Source organism: Mus caroli, unplaced genomic scaffold (assembly GCF_978045245.1).
Source record: "Mus caroli unplaced genomic scaffold, Mus_caroli_1 scaffold_15, whole genome shotgun sequence".
NCBI lineage: Eukaryota > Metazoa > Chordata > Mammalia > Rodentia > Muridae > Mus > Mus caroli.
The window spans coordinates 52523139-52542848 of record NW_028227270.1 but is presented as its reverse complement, the minus strand read 5'-3'; the positions used below and the strand labels follow the sequence as shown (position 1 = coordinate 52542848).

The following is a 19710-nucleotide window of genomic DNA, read 5'->3' as shown; positions in this document are numbered from 1 at the left end:
TCGAGGCCAGCCTGGTCTACAAAGTGAGTTCCAGGACAGCCAGGGCTATACAGAGAAACCCTGTGTCGAAAAAGAAAAAAAAAGAAAAAAAAACCTCCCTCACTGTTATCATTAAGAGCCCCTGTATTTTATGAAAATCTTAATAAAATGTGGTTCTTCATTTAGATTTTCATCCATCAAGACCTTATACTTGTATTGAGTATGTAGACATATTATAATGAGTATATATATACATAGATACTCAAAATATATATTGTCTCAAGTATGTATATGCTGTTTTCCATAAGATACTCAGGGTTTTTTTTTTAAGTATTTCATTTCTGACTCGGTGCTTGCATATACTCAATAGCATATACCAACCCCACTGATCTTGCATAGAAAACTATAATTGTTACCATTCCAGGTACCCTATTCAGTTGCCCTACCTTAATTTTGTCTCTATTGGAGTCAATATTGTCCTATCTATTCTTATCATTCTATTTATCTTACTAAAATAATTTCCCTCTATTTTTTCCTTCATGTGAAAACTACTCTACCTGTCTCAAATAACAGAGGTTATCTAATTGTTACACTGCTGTGAAACGATGTATTCTGTCCTTCCTGGAATACCTAATTGTTACGTTCCCGATCAGAAGGTCAAATGTTCCACTAAGGAAAGTTTTGTGTTCCTAGAACATTTAAGGAAATACCTACACACTGACTGTGTAGCCTGCAGAACTGTTACAAGCCATTGCAAAGGATACTGGACAGTGACTGACTTTTGAAGATTGAGTAGTTAATTTTCCAATCTTTTAAAATTTTTATTAGCTACTAAATCTTTGCTTACAGACTCATCTTCTCCATAGACCCTAAAATAGAAGGAAATAGTATCAGTTTCTAAGAACTCCCAGTGCCTCTGCTCTCCTTTCAAAGTCCTCTCTTCATTTTTGCTAGGACAGGGAGAGATGTGTCTGTGAGTTCCTGAATCAGTTGGTGGGGAGATAGCAGTGAGGGGGTGGCAGAGAAGACCACTCCTGTACTGGCCTCATGTCTACAGCAATCACCACCCCTCCCTTTGCATCTTTACAGATGCGTATATCTGAATGCTGCCTGGCTCTGTGGTTGATGTGAATACCACCTCTTTGTTGAGGATATGTATCAATAACTCAAAACTTTAAGGCATAAAAATTACCTACGTGCTACAGAAATAGTGACACACACACACACACACACACATCATATATATAGGATGAACTACAGATACTTAACAGTTCACACTTTGAAGAGTCTTGACAAGAGCAAATATCATGATTAGAAATCTTCCCCCATAGTGTCCTGCTGCCCTTTGGGTCCTGGTCTATGTCCTACCACCGTTTTCATTGGCACATTCACTGGCACAGTGCACAGCGTATAGTGCTTCATGCTGGGTTCTGAGTTTTCATTCCCCATGTGGCTGACAATGCTCAACATCAGAAGGTCTGTCTCCCATCTGTCCTCTGAGTGAAGCATGCTGGGAAGATTTTAGTATACTTTTATTATTGTGCATTCTACTTGTCATTAAACTGTTAAAGACACATATTCTAAGTACAAGCCCTTTCTCGCATATTTTATGGTTATTTTCCCTACTTGTGGCTTGCATTTTCTATTTCAAATCAAAATGATGCCAATAAAATCCATTTTATGAGGAACTTTAGTAGTTGACTCTTTTTCCAGAGTTCCTTTTAAGAAATGTTTTCAAAACTAACATCTTCAGAGCTAACATTTAAGTCCGCAGTGCTTTTATTAACTTTTACATATTGTGTGAGTTGGTGGCCAACATTTATCTGAGTGCAAGACTCCACAATTTTGTTCAGTAATCGTTTCTATAAAGCTTATATTTTCTCCACTGAATTTTCTTGGAACACTGTCAAAGTATGTTGACCATGCATGCAGGGAACTATTTCTAGACAGTCTACTGTATGCCTGTGCTCAATATGTCTGCTTACATGAATGCTATGTTATCTCGACTGTTGTAGATTAACGGTGAAGTTTCCAAGTCTAATAGGGTAAGAACTCTGTGTTCTGTTTCTTCGGTTCCTTCCCTTCCCTTCTCCATGACCTCAGTATTGTTTATTTCTACACACAGCTAAGGGGTTGCTGTTACCCTCTGCAAACAGGGTTGTTGAGATCTTGACTGGAATTATGCTGAATCTAGAGGAGTCTAGGAAGAATGTTGGATCCATGAACATAATTCAACTCTCAGATACTTTGACAAGAGAGGGAGAATTGGGAATCAGTCTTCTCCCTAAACACATGTGCATAGGAACAATACAATATGGATTTAGTAGGGTGTGTGTGTGTGTGTGTGTGTGTGTGTGTGTGTGTGTGAGAGAGAGAGAGAGAGAGAGAGAGAGAGAGAGAGAGAGAGAGATCAAATAGTCAAGAATAGTCAAGTATTTGAAGTATTTGAGAGAGTGGAGATGATGTGGGGAACTTTCCTCAGAGTTCTTACCCTACTAGATTTGTAAGATTCACCATTAATCTGTAACAGTCAAGATAAGGAGGCATTGGAGAAGGGAAAGTGGGGGTCGAAATATAGATACCATGACTTATGTGTGCAATCCTCAAATAGAATCAAAGGAGAGTAAATTTCAAAATTCTTTCTAACAGTGTTTCATAATTTTCTACACAGAGATGTTGTACCTATATTTTCAAATTCACTGCAGAACAAATGTGTTATATAAAATGATGCTTTTGACTTTTTACTAGATACTTACAAAATATAAATATATAGTTTTCTTCTCTCTTGCACCCTTGTCCACTGCAAAGGCACTAGTGTACTCCTAGCTCTGAGCATTTCAACATAATCCCACAGGACTTCCAACATATACCAATATGGTTCCATAACATCTGACACGGGTATTATTTTACATTTTCTCGCTGCTATGCTGGAGTAATTGAAATTAAGTTTAATTGTTCCTTATGTCGTAACTGAAATTTGTCATATTTGTCATTGCAGCAATTACCATTCTTTTCATGAGACACCTTCTCCACAGGTCATCGTTGACACTGGATGGAGTCCCTCTCCAACTTTAGACACATCTGAAGTACTCAGTACTCAGGGATGATGGCCATGCTACCATGAAGATTCCCTTAGCTCTTTCTAATCTGCATGTTCTTGAGTCCTTTCTTGTTCTTTTCCCTACTCAGGATGCTATGTAAGTCACTGAAGGGCAGAGATGGGAAAGACCATTCTCATGTGCTCCTGGTGGCAGGGATTTTACTCAGAGGTTCACTGCTTAGCATGACCCTGTAGTATATAATGTCTTTCACCAGTTCAAAAAAGTTCTTATTCCAGATTACTAGGAGACTGGTAACTTAGCATAAACAAGTGGTGATTTTCTTCAAATGACTCTTCAGCACCTGATGAAAGGCTGATGAAGAAACTCCATTGAAATGATGCTTAATGTGGTCTTTCAGTATTAAACCAACCAAATTTGCATGCTTAGGACACATCATTTATATCTTTGGCATATATAATAATATTTTCCTTTCTGTCTTTATACATAAATACATATGTGTATATAAATAATAAAATTGAATAGATTTAGTCTAGAATTTTTCTGTCCATGTTCATGAAAAGTACAGTATATAGTATTGTTTCCATGGAATGTCATTGGTTTGGATATCAGAAAAACAATGGTTTCATGACATAGGTTGGTAAATGCTACATTTACTATTCTGTGGAATCTTTAATAGTGTAATTATTTTTCTTAAATATTTGTGTAACTCACCAGAGAAACCATTTGTTTTGAAACCTTTTTAAGTGAAAATATCTTAAACTTCTATTCAAATTATCTTATTATTTTTTCCAATTATTTTTGAAGATATAGATCCATTCTAGTTTGATTTCCATAGAATTCAATCCTTTTGTTTGGTGTTTTAGAATTCACTGAGCAAAGTTGTACAAGTCAGTTTTCTGTTACTATAACAAAATAATTGGAATAATCAACTTTAAGCAATACAGAGGTTTATTTGGGCTCATAATTACGAAGGCTTTACTGCATGGGTGTTGGTCTTGTTACTTTTGTGTATTTAAGTATGGTTGATAAAGCTGCTCACCACAAGACAGTCAGAAAGAAAAATAATCACTGGGGTGTCAAAATCCCCTTTGGAAGCATCCCCTCAATTAGCTAACTTTACCTTATAGGGCTTCATCTACTAAAGATTCTATGGACCCAATAGAACCATGGGCTGGAGATCAAGCCTTGAACATTTGGGCCTTTGGGACATTCACATTCTAAATGGTGATAGTTGCTTACAGTAGTATCTTCTTGTCTTTTTAAAGACCATAGACTCTATAAATAACTCCTCTCATATTCCCAGTGCTGATAAACTGCCTTTATCCTTCTTCCTGATGAATTGGCCAGAGTTGGATTAATTGTTCTGATCTTCTGTAAGAATCAGCTTTGAATTTATTGATCATCACTATGAGTTTTCTGTATAAAAGTTCAGTGTTTATGCTTCTTTTATTATGATAATTCACACTCCACTTTCACTTTCTTGAGATGGAAGCTGAATCTGCTCCCTCAAGCCTTTTTTTTTTTTTCTGTCTTCTAGATAAACAGCAGACAAGATGCTTTGTGCAATCAGTGGCAAGTCTGAATGCATTACGCAAAGTGCAACACATGTTTTCGTCTTTTTGTGCTCAGTATTCATCCTAATGCCCCTTGTAATTATTTCTTGGACTCAGAGGTTATTTAGAAGTAGATTGTTATTTTCCAATTACTTATTGATTTTCTGGATTTCTCATGTTTTGTGTGATGGCAATCATTTCTAATTTAGGGGACTATTGAGACTCAGAACATGTTCTTTCTTGGAAATTCCATATACATTTGAAAAAGTCAATATGTTGCATTGTTGGAAGGAATGTTTTAGAAATCAGTTTGATCAACTTGTCCAGTGGTGCTATTGAAACACCTTATATTCTAATGGCTTTCTTTCTTGCTGGTCCATCAGTTATTAAAACAAAGGTGTCAAAGTCTCTGAATGGAATTATGGATGTTGAAAGCATGTGTTTTGAATCTCTCTTCACTGGGCTGCTGTGAGCTTGAAACTCTTTGGTCCCCATGATAAGATGATTCTCCTAGTCTTGGGAAATATTCTTCCTTATTATTCTAGTTTCCAAGCCCCAAGTGAGTAGGGGTATCACACTCCTGCTCCTTCTGTGCATCCTTTCCTAGTCTTTGCAGAGATCTACAGAAGAATGGGTGGTACCCTCGCACAGTCATATTCTCATTCCCTCTCGTCTCCCTTTCCTGAGCCCCTTAGTGTTCTTCCCAGAAAACTCCAGTCCTTGGCTATTTCAGACTCAGGTCTATTTGTGCCTCAGCACATTTTCTGGGCTCTGTGTACATTCCCTTCTCTGGTCTGCACCTGAATGGCCTGGGACAGGAAGCTGGGAGATCCTAGAGCCATCTCCACCTTCTGTTGCAAATGAGTTTTCTGAAGTGTACTTCTCAGTCTTATAATTGTTGTTTCAGGCATGTTGTCTGTTTTAGCTGTGTGAGGCAGGAAAGTATCTTGGGGCTTCTGTTATTTCGTTTGATGCACACATCTACAGCACAGCCTACCTCAAAAGGAAATGGTCGCATCACTAGATTTAAAATACTTAATCACCTTAGATTTAAATTTATTAGACAACAAAATTGCTAAAAGCAACTTACTGTAGAATAAATTCATCACAACCTGTACTGGCATAGAATACCATACATTAATGAACCCTCCAGCACCAAACCACTTCCTTAAATAACAGCTTGGTTTAAGGGAGCAAACAGAAACAATCACAAATCACATACAGCAAAACCAAGCCCTTTATTAAGCAAATCACTCTGCTCTGAGCCTAAGTCAGCACCCACTCCATTTTCTTCTAGCAGAAGCAACCACTCTTGAAGCCTAGCTATTTAATCCCGGTGGGTTATCTGTAAAGATATCTGTAAAGGATACTCCATCCCTTCAAAAAGCCATGGTGGAGCATAGTCACGACCCCAGGCTAATAGAGTTGTAATTGCCATTATTCATTAAGATGACTGGATTGATGTGACTGTTGTTCTAAGAGGAAACTGTCTGTGACAACAGAGTCACACAGGAACTCTGCCACGTGATGACAGAGGCTGATGGACTGACACAGCTGCAAGCTATGGTGCCAAGGACAATAGGCAAAGAGCAAAATATCAGAGAGAGGCAAGACAAGAGTTTGACCTGTACCCTGCTCTCTGATCACCACTTTCAGAACCGTGGCTTCACATGCTATAGGCCTATGCTACAACCATCATAAAGAGGTGTGTGGGCTCTGGACCCTAGTAGGTGTCTCTACTGGGCAAACACTATGCCAAGGCTGCTATGATCTGAGTGTGCATCACTCTAAGCTCCTTGCTGGAGATGCAGTAGAATAAGCAGGCGAGGCCTGTAGTGGGCTATTGGACCTAATTGGGGTTAACATATTGGTAAGAGTTTTCAGAGAACTGCCTGGGCCACCCATCACTTCTTGCCCATTAGACTCAACATGGATGCCCTTTTCCATATTATTTACCACCATGTGAAGATTCCATAAGAAGGCATGATATCAGAGAGAGGGAGCACTGCCCAACAGAACTGTATCTGGTTGTCACAAGATCTCAGATTCCCTAGGCAGAGAGAGAGAGAGAGAGAGAGAGAGAAAGAGAGAGAGAGAGAGAGAGAGAGAGAGAGAGCACACATCTCTGCTGGGTAGAAATACCTCTGTCTGTGTCTGTGGTATTTCATTATAGCAGGACAAATGAAAAAGTAGTGATCTGATTAGAGCCCCTAGTGAAGATGGGGCACAACATCTTGACAATAGAGAAGACAGATAGTGTGGTCAGAACAGTAGTTAAAGTGATTAAACAGATTTTTCTTAGGAGGTATGGTATGATAGTTAGTGTGTGTGTGTGTGTGTGTGTATGTGTGTGTATACTAATGTATTTACTAGTGTAAAGATGCATCGGGGGCTCAAAAATATTAGTGTCGGGCTGAAGAGATGGCTCAGAGGTTAAGAAAACTGACTGCTCTTCCAGAATCCTGAGTTCAATTTCCAGAAACCACATGGTGGCTCACAACCATCTGTAATGGGATGTAATGCCCTATTCTGGTGTGTCTGAAGAGAGTGGCAGTGTACTCACATATACTAAATAAATAAATAAATAAATATTGAAAATAAAAATAAGATTCAAAAAAAATCTTAGTGTCATTGAAAGTCTCATCCTGTTGTAAGGGGGGACTCAGGAAGATGCATCATGGGAGTCCCAAGCTCCAATCAACTTTCCACGTCTGATATATCCTACAGCCCCAAGTCAACACGTAGCTGGGGAGAGTGTGGTGGCTGCCAGCTGCCCCTCACTTCCCTCAGGGGTGTGAACAGCCTGACTCTACCAGCACTGTCACGTTGGCTTATTTCATTGTCGTGACTGTGGGAGCAAAGAACCTATGCAAGTTATCAAGGCTGACTGACTGCTCCATGATGCCCATGGTCACATCAGACCTAGAGGAAATCGCTTCACTGAGCTTGAGAACAGCCTGGGATGTACAGGAAAACTCTATCTCAGGAAGGAAGGAAGGAAGGAAGGAAGGAAGGAAGGAAGGAAGGAAGGGGAGGGGAGGGGAGGGGAGGGGAGGGGAGGGGAGGGGAGGGGAGGGGAGGGGAGGGGAGGGGAGGGGAGGGGAGGAAGGAAAGGAAGGAAGGAAGGAAGGAAGGAAGGAAGGAAGGAAGGAAGGAAGGAAGGAAGGAAAAGAAGGAAAGAAGGAAGAAAAAGAAGGAAAGAAGGAAGGAAGAAAAAGAAGAAAGGAAGATGAAAAGAAAGGAAGGAAGAAATGAAGAAAGGAAGAAAAAGAAGGAAGGAAAAGAAGGAAGGAAAGAAGAAAAAGAATAAGAGAATGAAGGAAAGAAAGAAGGAAGGAAAAAAGGAAAAGAGAAGAGGACAGCATGTGGAACCTGAAGTAGGGCCTTCTAGATCTGAGTCTTCTGTTTCCCCCTTGTGCATTTATCCCTCGACAGTTTCACTCGTGTACAGAATGATTCTTAGTCTTTCTCGCCCCATGATCCTCTCCCAGCACCTTCCCTCTCCTACGTAACCCTTCTTTCTGACAATACCCCTCTCATTTTCATGTCTTCCATTTGTGTGTGACCCACTGAGTTTAATTTTAATGGTTGGTTAGCTTCGATTGTCTACCTAATTGGATTAAGAAATACCTCAGGCATTAGTGAAGCATACCTTTGGGTGTGTCTGTGAGAATGTTTCCAGAAAGGATTAAGGGAGGTAGGAAGAGTCACCCTGAATGTGACCCTACCATCCCTGGTGCTGGTCCCGGGCTAAATTAAACCGGTAAGGGAAGAAGCCAGCCGAGCACTGGATTCCCCTTCTGCTGCTCCCAGATCTGCCCAGCCACATGCAAGCATCCTCGCACTCCTCCCCTACAGCTGAGAACCACTTCCAGTACCACATCATCCCCACGGTGACAGATGGTCCCCTCAAGCGGTGACCCTTCTCCCTACATACCCGGTCAGGGCAACAGTAAAAGTAAGTATTACAAATGCTCCCTCTCCACCTCTCCCAGCATTTTCTTCAGGGACATAACCACACTTCATTGCGGAGGCCACAAAGCTTCCTTGGAGATGGGAGTTGGGCACAGGGGCCATAAGCAAGATGGCAGAAAGTCCCAACCAGAGGAAAGGAAAAGCACAGTTAACAGGGCTAAGCCAGTGAGTCAGTTACACCCACCTGTTTGTTAAAGTCTGATAATCTGTAAATAAGCCTCAGAGCTTGGCTGAGAATGAACACTGGGTACCCCTGGCCCTGGGGAATGGGAAGAAAGTATCAGGGGCATGCCCTGGTGAATGGCCTTGGATCTGCAAGGTTGCCAGGCCTTTCTGTGAGAACATACCCATGGTTCTGAGTTGTGTTCTCTGCTCCTTCCTGTCGAAGTCAGGGGAGTATGATAGTAGTGGCCATAGAGAAAACGAAGCCTGAAATACAGCACACTGGAGGAGCGAAGTGAGGTGTTGCTTAGCAACTCTTAATAGGAAATAATTTGAACTGGGAAGTTATTTTTTCCTGAGAACTTGCTGCTCCAGCCTGAAGATAAGGATTCACTCCCCTCTCTTCTGGCAGCTCCTCTATCTGCACGCCGGGGTGCCAGGGTGCTTCTACACAGCCCTAACCTGACAGAGAAAAAGCTTGCTTGTAAGAAATCTGATACAGTGAAGAAGAATTATGGTTTCAGTATAAAACCAACAGCTGATCCTCAAATAACAGTGCTCCCCACATTGTACAGAGTTGTGCCTGTGCACACACATCACGGACAACATGAATTTTCCCCTCACTCTAGTGAGCCCCATTTCTCTTATGGAACATGGAGGATGTGGCCACCAAATAAAAAACTCAGCCCACAACTCAGAGTGGTGTCAGTCTAAGGTTTCAACATCCCAGAACCCTACCCCACACCATAATGATTTTCTGAATCTCCAGTCCAAACCTGGCCCAAAGAAAACCATCCAGAATTCCACATCCAACAGTAAGCTTCAGAACAAATGGCAATGGGTATGCAGAGATAAGCGTGCTGCTGTTGGGATCCCAGGGGTAAATGCCTGCTCTCTTTCTTCCATTCCTTCCGTTCAACTTTATATAATTCTCTTAACTTCTCTGGGGTTAAGTTTTCCCATCAGCTAAATGCAAGTTAATAACAGTTGATAGTGGTAAAGAAGTTAGGCGTGTAAACCAAGGCCTGGTGTTGAAGCCTGGGCATATATCCCAGCAGTCTGGTAGTAGAGTTAAGTAGGCTGTTATGTCCTTTGTACATTCATTCATTTATTTCCATAACTATTTACATCTGGTAATGTGTGTGGGCGGCGTGCTGGGTCTTGTAGTCTTTAAAATGCACCTGGGAGCTGGTCATGCATTTAGCCCTGTTGATGAGAGTGCAGTGCTAATCCAATGCACCTTGGGTACTGCGTGATAGTGACTGAAGCTCTGGATTGTGATGCCCATCATTCACATGAAGCCAGCACAGTAGCACACATCTGTAAATGGCAGTACTCCAGTGGTGAGATGAGAGTCCGAAATCAAAGAATATTCCCTCAAGAAGATACAGCCACCCCTGCAAGAGACCCTGTCTCAAACAAGGTGGAGGGGAGGACCCACAGCTATGGTTAACCTCTGACATTCACATGTACACTGTGGCCTGAGCACATTATTACCCACTCATAATAACAAGATATATACATTATACACACATCAAAAAAATAAAATAAAATACACATTGGATACAGGGTGTGGTTTGGGTCTCATGGAAGAACAGAGATAAGATTGGTACAGGCTACCTAATGACCGGATAACTGAGATTTTACTCTCCAGGGCCAGGTTCACGTTCCTCTGAAGAAAATCTCTAGAGGGAAGAGGAGGCTGAGGACATCAACAGAAACAGTTAACCCATGAGACAAGGTCCGAGAAAGCCCAGTGTGTGGCACAGCAAGGCCTCACTAAAAGGCCAGGACAATTTCCCCCACATGCTGCTTAGAACCCAACAGGAGGGAGAATTCAGAAATGCTGCCTCCACTCTAAACAACCAGAGTTGTGTGGGATCCTAAAATAACTGTGCAGCAGGCTTGGTCTACCCAGTATGTGTCCTTAAAACTCACATCCCAGCAGAGTGGGCTTTGCCACTTAAAAACAAACTCCTTCATCTTTGTTCTTAGCTATTAACTACTTTTTAGTGTTTTCTCAGATCTGTGCTTCATGCATAGTACAAAATGCCTTGGGAGCTCTCTACTCATGGTGCATGAAGAAGGGTCTTAGGTGTCCAGAAGGCCTTTACTTTCTCCTTCTTACCAACTTTTAAAGAGATCAAGTCTGCCATTGAGCTACTGTTTTTGTAAAAAAGCCCCTGTGTGCACACATATACCGGGAGCTGGCATCTTTTAAGGTAACAGAACCAGGAAAGTCCCTTCCCTCTGAAGGAATGAGGTTAGCCCTCCAAGCATCTAAAGGCTACACCATCACACTCAGTGTGTTTTGTTTCTGCCACAGCTGAGAGGAGGCTCAGGTGCAGGTTTAACTTCACTCTTCATATGGGGAAAGACAGGGGAATAAACAGAACGCAGCTCCAGAACTTGCAGGGTGGCATTTCTAACAGACTTTTAGTAGCTGCACAACCAACTGCCATTCTGATTATCAGTCCTGACCAGAACTCGCACCTCCTCATCACCAGTCTTCTGTATGTCATCCCTGCCTCAAGAAAATGGGACAACCACCAGATAAGGAGAGGAAACTTGCTCTGGTCAGAAATTCACCAAGCAAGACATTACTTAAAAACCTAGGCTCCACAGTGGCCCCAGTGCCATTTTCATAATGGTCAAATGGCAGCACATTTGATCCTGGGGTATACAGAGGTCAGCCAATATCCTGTGACACATACACAGTAGAGAGAATTCTCTCCCCGTGTCTCCAGAGCCAAGTGAGCAGGTTATTACCTCCTTAGGCCTGTAGGTGTGGATGTACTTCACTGGATATAGTCACACATGAGAACATTTCTAATACTCAACAGACAGTGGTTTGAAAAGGAATGAAGAACCCAAACCTCCTTCACATAGGTTCCCTTCGGTCTAAAGGAAAGCGTGATAGCAGGGGAGTTATCAAGCCTGAGGTGGGAGAGGAAGCCACAGAGGGATGAGACGCAGGAGGGAAGTGCTTCCCTAGGGGCAACATGTACAGATAGAAACTAAATCTGTCAAGGATTGAATACTGCACCCCCGAAAGATTTGTTCAGTTGCTAAATCCTGGTACAACTGAATATAGCTAGTTAGAACCAGCCTGGAGATAGGGCCTCCACAGGTACCATCGAATGAAAATGAAGTCGCATAAGGGGTTCAATTCCAATGTGAATCGTGTTCTTATAATAAAGGGAAGAGGAGCATAAGGTGACACTCTGGGAAAACGCCAAGGGAAGACACAGGATGTCCAGTTGTGAAGGGCACACTGGAAGCTGAAAGAGATGAGGAAGGGGTTCCTCAAGAGCCTACTTGGCAAGCACGGCCCAGCCTCTCCCTCAGTTTCAGGCTCTGGCTTCAGAGCTGAGGACGACATGTCATCCATAAAACACAACTCAGATAGTATGGGTCTCGGTGACAGCAATCCCAGAAACCTGGACCAGCATCCACCACAGAGCAAGCACTGCTCTTTTCAACCAGCCCAGGCCTGTCAAGGTCAACCTCTCCAACTACAGATATGCCTCAGCAGTTCTAAGCAGGGGATTCGTTTGTCAGTCTTGATGGAGCTTCTTTAGGTCAGACTCACTCTTGGGACATTGGTAGCCCCTACATTCCCAATCCTTGACTTACAAACTGTCAGGCGCAGATTGATGTTCGTCTGGGTGATGTGTTGGGTAAAGAAGAGGTATTGAAGAAAATCTTCACGGAGTTCCTCAAAACAAAAAGTGTCCCGTTTATGCCAAAACAAAAACTGTGCCTCATAGTTTCCTGAGCTAGTTTCAAGCTCAGAATGCTTCACGTTCTTTTAATCCAAAGATGACAGGCAAGCATGGCCTCATGACTCACTCCATTGGTGGAGAAGCAGCAATGTAACCAGAAGGCACTCACAGAGCCTGGGGTGAATGGCAAAGACTTCCATGTGAAAGGCAAATAAGAATTCTACAGCTCTCCTCCCTGGCTTTACCCAGAGCTTCTAGAACATCAAACTATGAACCAAACCAACAACAAAACAAACAACAACAACAACAAAAAAAAAAAAACAGCACTGTAAAACTCTGCATTTACCAAATTGCTACATGAAACAAATAAATTGGGTCCAATTTCTGCAGCATGAAGTAACTTCTAGATGAGTGTCATGGTTTGAATATGTTTGGCCCAGGGAGTGGCTCTATTTGGAGGTGTGGCCTTGCTGGAATAGGTGTGTCACTGTGGGCCTGGGCTTTAAGACCCTCATTCTAGCTGCCTGGAAGTCAGTCTTCCACTCAGCCTTCAGATGAAGATGTAGAACTCTTAATTCTGCTTGCACCATGTCTGCCTGGTTGCTGTCATGTTCCCACCTTGATGATAATGGGCTGAACCTCTGGACCTGTAAACCAGCCCCAATGAAATGTTATCCTTAAAAGAGTTGCCTTGGTCATGGTGTCTCTTCACAGTAATGAAACCCTAACTAAGACAAGGAGGCTGGCATGTGTTAAACCAAAACAGCATTGGAGAAGCCCCCTATACATAAAGGGCCAGTATCTTGAACCCCCTTCCCCATCTTCCATTGTCCTTTTCACCCAATTATTCTTTTGAAGCTATTTGGTTGTATGACAAGATTACCCCAAGCCTCCTACCATTATGATGTGCCTGCACTTTCTCATGGTTGCACAAATCTCCCATGTTTACCCTTCCAGAGCCGACGACGGGTACTTTTATGTGAATACCTGTTGAAGCAGCACATCCCAGATTTCATTTCATTGACATATGGGGACCAAATCATTCTATGGGTGGAACTGACGTCTTCGATGGAGAGCATTTATCATCACCCTTGGCTTTCTGCTCCCCACCCCACCCCCCCGCCGCATGACAGTGACACTGGTTAGAATTACTGATATCATGATTAAGAGCTGGCCTCTGAAGTCAGTCCTCTTGTATCCCAAGCCCTTCCCCTAAACTGCATCTCAGCCTGATTGAGATCCTTCATCACCCACCTCTACAGGAGCAGAGCAGGTCAGGAGAGTGCCTACTATGTGAGAAACAAAACAAGCAAAACAAGAGTAGCACAAAGTAGGATCTGGTCGAGTCTATATTATACAAGTGCTAGCCATCGTCACCCTTGTCCCACACTGGGGAGACTAAAGACTGCGTTACATGCAAGGTACTGTACACTAACAAGGGACATCACAACAAAGAAACCTAGCCTCAGCTCAGCTTCTGGGAGGTAAGCTAGGTTCTTAGATGCACTGACTACTTAAAGCATCTGCATTTACTAAGCTTTGTACATGCAAGAGTAATATATGATGGAGTTGAGGGCTAAGCAGGATCAGTGAAGCCATGTCTAAAGGAGAGATGAGAAAACCAGCCTTCTGTCCAGAAGGCTGTCAACTGATGGTCAGCTCACCAGACTGTGTATACTCCATTGAGCCCCTGGAACAACTCCACACCTGTCCTCAGCAAACGTCATCTATGCCACTGCCATGTTATCACCAGCGCTGTCCATGATTTCAGAGAAAGGACAAAAGAACTATACCGGGGGTTTCCTAGTGTTTCCCCTGACTGAGATCTGTGTGCATCATCTCCATGAGGACCAATGAGCAGAAAGGGGGTAATTTTCATAGACCCCTCAGCTCTTCTAGAAAATGCGCCTGTGGGGCACTCCTCTCCAATATTACTTTTACCACCATCAAGAAGAGAGCACGTTTTTAATATCTGAATAGTGCTCCATTGTGTAAGTGTACCTCATTTTCTTTATCCATTCTTCAGTCGAGGGGCATCTAGGTTGTTTCCAGTTTCTGGCTATTATGAATAAAGCTGCTATGGACAGAGTTGAGCAAGTCTCCTTGAGGTATCATGGAGCATCTTTTGGGTATATGCCCAGGAGAGGTATAGCTGGGTCTTGAGGTAGAAGTATTCCCAGTTTTCTGAGAAATAGGCAAATTAATTTCCATAGTGGTTGTACAAGTTTGGACTCCCACCAGCAATAGAGGAGTGTTCCACTTACCCATTGCATAGGGAAGCACTAATCCCTGACACTATTAGTGATACTCTAATAGTGTCAGGCAACTAAGTTAGACAGATGCAGAGATCCACAGCCAAACAGTAGATGGGGCTTAGACACACTTATGGAAGAGTTTTAGGCCCCAAAGGAGATAGAAACTCCTTAGGAAGTCCAACAGAGTCAACTAACCTGGACCCTTGAGACTCTTAGAGAATGAACCATCAACCAAAGAACATCCACGGGCTGGACCTACACTCCGCTGTACATATGTAGGTGATTTGCAGCTTGGTCTTCATGTGGGTCCCAAACAACTGGAGCCAGTTATCTCAAGAGCTGTTGCCTGTCTGCGGCATATGCTTTTCTAGCTGGCCTTCCTTGTCTGGCACCAGTAGGAAAGCATGCACCTAGCCCTGCAGAGACTTGATGTGCCAGTGTGTGTGTGGGGGGGGGGGGGGTGTGGGTGTGTGTGTGAGGGATATCCAGGGTGGCTTTCACCCTCTCAGAGGAGAAGGGGTGGAGAGAGGGGGTGACCTGGAGGAAGGACAGTGAGCCAGATGTAAAGTGAATAAGTAAAAATAAATAAATAAGTTAATAAAAATAGATAAATAAAATAATTTAAATGCAAAAACATAAAAAAAAGAAAGAAAGAGAAGAGAGCATGTTGCTCTAAGGGACAGGGTGATTCTGTACTTTCTGAAGCAGGGTAAACTTACTGAGACACTTTTAGATGGCCAGTGTTCAGGGAAGGGCCCACATCTATGGCAGATCTATTAAAGAACACTGGAAGATAAATTCAGGTGATTTAAAACAATGATTTCACTGTAAGTCTTCATCCCAGTTAAATGTGTCAGGAGGACCCAGGAAAGATTTCAGTTTTCTATGCAGAATAGAACCTAAAGAATCCCTGCTGTGATGTGGATAGAGTGTAAGTGCTGTGATGTGGATAGAGTGTAAGTGCTGTGATGTGGATAGAGTGTAAGCAGACCCACAGCACAGAATGTGCCCCCTGACAGCCTTGACAACTACAGCCGTGGATCCCAGCTGTGGGCCTTTGCTGATCTTAGAGCCTGCAATGAGAGGAAAGGGCAGGCACAGACATGTCTGCAGAAACACACCCTGCTCGGGGCCGGACACACAACCCATAAGATCACCTCAAGGTACCAGACCCTTTGGATGTAAATGCCCTAAAACTAGAAAAAGACAACCATAAAGTGGTTGAGGTCATGTGTAGACATTTTTAAAAATATCAACAGAAGTTTGGAAACAAAAATGCCAAGGCACATGAAGACGGTTAATACCAAAATAATCCAGTCTAAAGATGACAAAGTCGAGCATAACTCCCAATCAATGAAGCCTGTCTCTCAACCACTTCCTAGAGGGAAGACACCAAGCTGAGAAGATACTTCCACCAATCTCCATGGTCCAGAAGGCAAGACCAACAGTAAAGAGAGCCGCTGGAAGTGGGGGTTCTTGAGAAAAGTCAAGGAGAATGTGAGAGGTGGCTAGTGAGGTGTCATTCATAGATGCAGAAGCCTGTTCTCTGAAGGACACTCTAACAGATGGGAACAATCCTCCCTGATTTAATCACAAAGCTACAAATAAAGCCGAGGGGACTAATTAAGAAACAGGTCTGATGCCACCAATGGGGATGCTCTTGTTTGCCCCAATACTGCAAGATTCAGCTAAGAAATTAGTGTGTGCTATGTAGGAGTGAGTGAATTAAAGATCTGAAAGGAAAAAATGGCAATTCCAGTCAATGGAATGACAACGCTGTACATATAAATAAACTGAAACTCTCAGGCAAAGAAGAGTACTAAGTCTGCTGAGACTGCTGTGTAAAAACGGAATCTTATCAACATTAACAATTAGATAAAGTAACTTTTTAAAGTTTGAGTCACCTATTTTATTTTATTGATATGTAATTTTGTTATTTCTTTTATTTTGAGATTATAATGTAATCTCATTATTCCTATCTTCCCTTCCTCCAAGCTCTTCCATGTGTGTCTCCTTTTTCAAAATCATGGCATCTCTGTTCATTAATTTCTGTTACATGTATATATGTATATACATATATGTTCCTAAATATAGTCTGCTCGGCCTATACAATGTTACCTACATGTATGTTATAAGTCGGGCAAGTACAACAATAGATAGACATGACAAAGCGGGCAGGAGAAAAAGTAATTTCAAGATTCCATTCATAAGACAACAACAAAAATTTTAGGGACTCATTCTCCACATCCTCACTAGCATGTGCTGTCACATGAGTTTTTGATCTTAGCCATTCTGAGAAAGGGGAAGAACCCTCCATTGCTGGTGGGATTGCAAGCTGGTACAACCACTCTGGAAATCAATCTGGCGGTTTCTCAGAGAACTGGAAATAGTTCTATGTGAAGACCCAGTTATACTGCTTCTGGCAATATACCCAAAAGATGCTCCACCATACCCCAAGGACACATGGTCCCCCATGTTCATAGTAGCCTTATTTATAAGAGCTAGAAACTGAAAACAACCCAGATGTCCCTCAACCTGAGGAATGGATACAGAAAATGTGGTTCATTTATACAATGGAATACTCTTTAGCTATTGAAAACAAGCACATCATGAATTTTGCAGGCAAGTGGGTGGAACTTGAAAATATCACTCTGCATGAGGTAACCAAGACCCAAAAGGAAGTACTTACTGATAAGTGGATATTAACCATAAAGTGCAGGATATGCATGATACACTCCACAGACCCAAAGAAGTTAAACAAGAAGGAAGAAAGGATGAATCTCACTTAGAAAGGGAAATAAAATAGTCATAGGAGGCAGAGTGAGGGAGAAAATTGGATGGGAGAGGGGATAGGGAGGGGAGTGGGGGAGAGGATCAGGATCAGGTGTGGAGAGAGACAGGAGAAAGGGACAGGGGACCAGGAGAATGAATGGAAGTCTGTAGATGTAGGTGTGGGAGTAGGAGATGGTGGAAATCTCTAGGAAGTTCCAGAGACCAGGGATGGGAGAAGAGGGGGTAATACAGGTTACCTTAGCAGAGATGTCTAATAGTGGGGACATGGAACCTGAAGTGGCTACCTCCTGTAGCCAGACAGGACCCCCAGTGGAGGTATAAGGAAGGATACAGGGAAAGGCTGGCCTTTCCCCTACAGGGCTGCCTTACTTCAGTGGGAGAAGATGCCCTAATCCAGAGGATACTCCAGGGTGGGATGATACCCAGGGTGCCACCACCCTTCCAGAGGAGAAGAGGAGGGCAGGTAAGGGGGCGGACTCTGTGGGGATGGGATGTCTGGGGGCGGGGCAAGATGCAAATATATAACCTTTAGGGACCTAGGAATAAATCCAGGAGAATTTGCCAGCTCTATAAAGAAGTAAAAGTCTTAGACATAAAAGATCTTCAGACTTTATAGGAAGCATGCTACTGTCTCAGATGGGGAAGAGATCTGAAATCTCTAGGTGTTCTTTTATTAATTCAATGTGTTCGTTCTCTCTCTCTCTCTCTCTCTCTCTCTCTCTCTCTCTCTCTCTCTCTCTCCACCCCCTGGGGTTTTATTTATAAAAACTAAGCTGGCATCTTGTCTAACTCTCCTCAACCAATACCTATTCCCTATAAAATACAGCCTTCAGCCAACCCATCAAGCAGCTGCTGAGAGGCACCACTCATACAGCAGAAGTGCTGAGTAACATCTCTGGCTAGACTGTACAGTTAAGACATGACATCACCCAGACATGGGCAGATTCTAAGTCAAGAGCCCAAGCAGGAGTGAAATGGGTGTTAGTTTGCAACAGGAATAGGAAGCAAGCTTACTCACAGGATGTGATCATGTTGGTAGAAAAGCAGGGTTGCTGGAGTCTGTCTTTCCAAAGCAAGTGAGTGTAAATGAGAAGGAATTTATGTGTTAGTCTGGGAAAATCAGAGCACACTGTGCAATGGGGGAAAACTCTAGACTGCACCAAGCAGTGGCTGCACTATCCAGAGGACCAGGGGATCAGTCCAACCCAACTGCCAGCAGAATTGATAAATTCCAATAGACACTGTGTGACCCCGGCTACTGAGCACCTCCACAATAGATATTTCAAATGACTTTCTTCTTTGTGCCTGGTTATTTCATTTTCAACTAGACAGGAAGAATGAGATTTGGTGACTTTCTGCTCAGTATGCTGACTTCAGTCAATAATAATAGATTAGATATTTCAAAATTGTTAAAAGATTGGGTATTTCAAAATTGCTAAAAGAGAGAGAGAGAGAGAGCCAGGTGTTGTGGTCCATGCCTCTAATCCTAAAACTTGAAGTCAAGGGCAGAAGGACATGAGAATCTGAGTCGACCTCAGCCCAGGTGGTGAGTTCTAGGCCAACCATGGCTACATAGTAAGACTCTATCTCAAAAAAAGTTTGTTCATAGCTGGGCAGTAGTGGCGCACACTTTTAATGGCAGCACTTGAGAGGAAGAAACAGGCAGATTTCTGAGTTTGAGGCCAGCCTGGTCTACAGAGTGAGTTCCAGGACAGCCAGGGCTACACAGAGAAACCCAGCCTCGCAAAACCAAAAAAAAAAAAAAAAAAAAGTCTGTTCACAGTATCTCACTTCAAAAAAGATAATCCAGTCAAGGTGTTGATATGCTAATTACATATGCTAATTACCTTGACTTTATCACCTTACAGATTACATCAGAGTGTCACATTATAATCCATAATACACAGTCATTACTTGTCAATTAAAAGATAAACATATTTTAAATTTTTCACATCTTTCCTTTAGTCAAGTCTAGGATGAAGTCTACATAACCAAGTAAGGCTTGAATTAAGGCCCGAAGATAGAATCCGAAAAAAGTGTGTGATTTCTTACCTGGTCCCAGGCAGACACGGTCCCTCCAAAGCACATGAACAGGTATCCCATGGCAACCAGACATATCCAGATCACCAGCGAGAACACGCGGAGCAGCTTCTTGAACACAGACTCAATGCAGACAAGAATGAATATGGCGAAGAAGATGGCCAGG

At 42.7% G+C, this 19710-nt stretch overlaps 1 protein-coding gene across 1 annotated transcript in view; it reads right to left on the bottom strand.

Moving 5' to 3' along the window:
• Adcy2 (adenylate cyclase 2) overlaps positions 1–19710 on the bottom strand; it is a 401885-nt gene that overhangs the window by 363023 nt on the left and 19152 nt on the right. Inside the window, exon 2 of the mRNA XM_021179908.3 lies at positions 19557–19710. This exon is cut by the window's right edge and continues 44 nt beyond it. Coding sequence (XP_021035567.1) covers positions 19557–19710 — 154 coding nt within the window. The remainder of the gene's footprint in view (positions 1–19556) is intronic.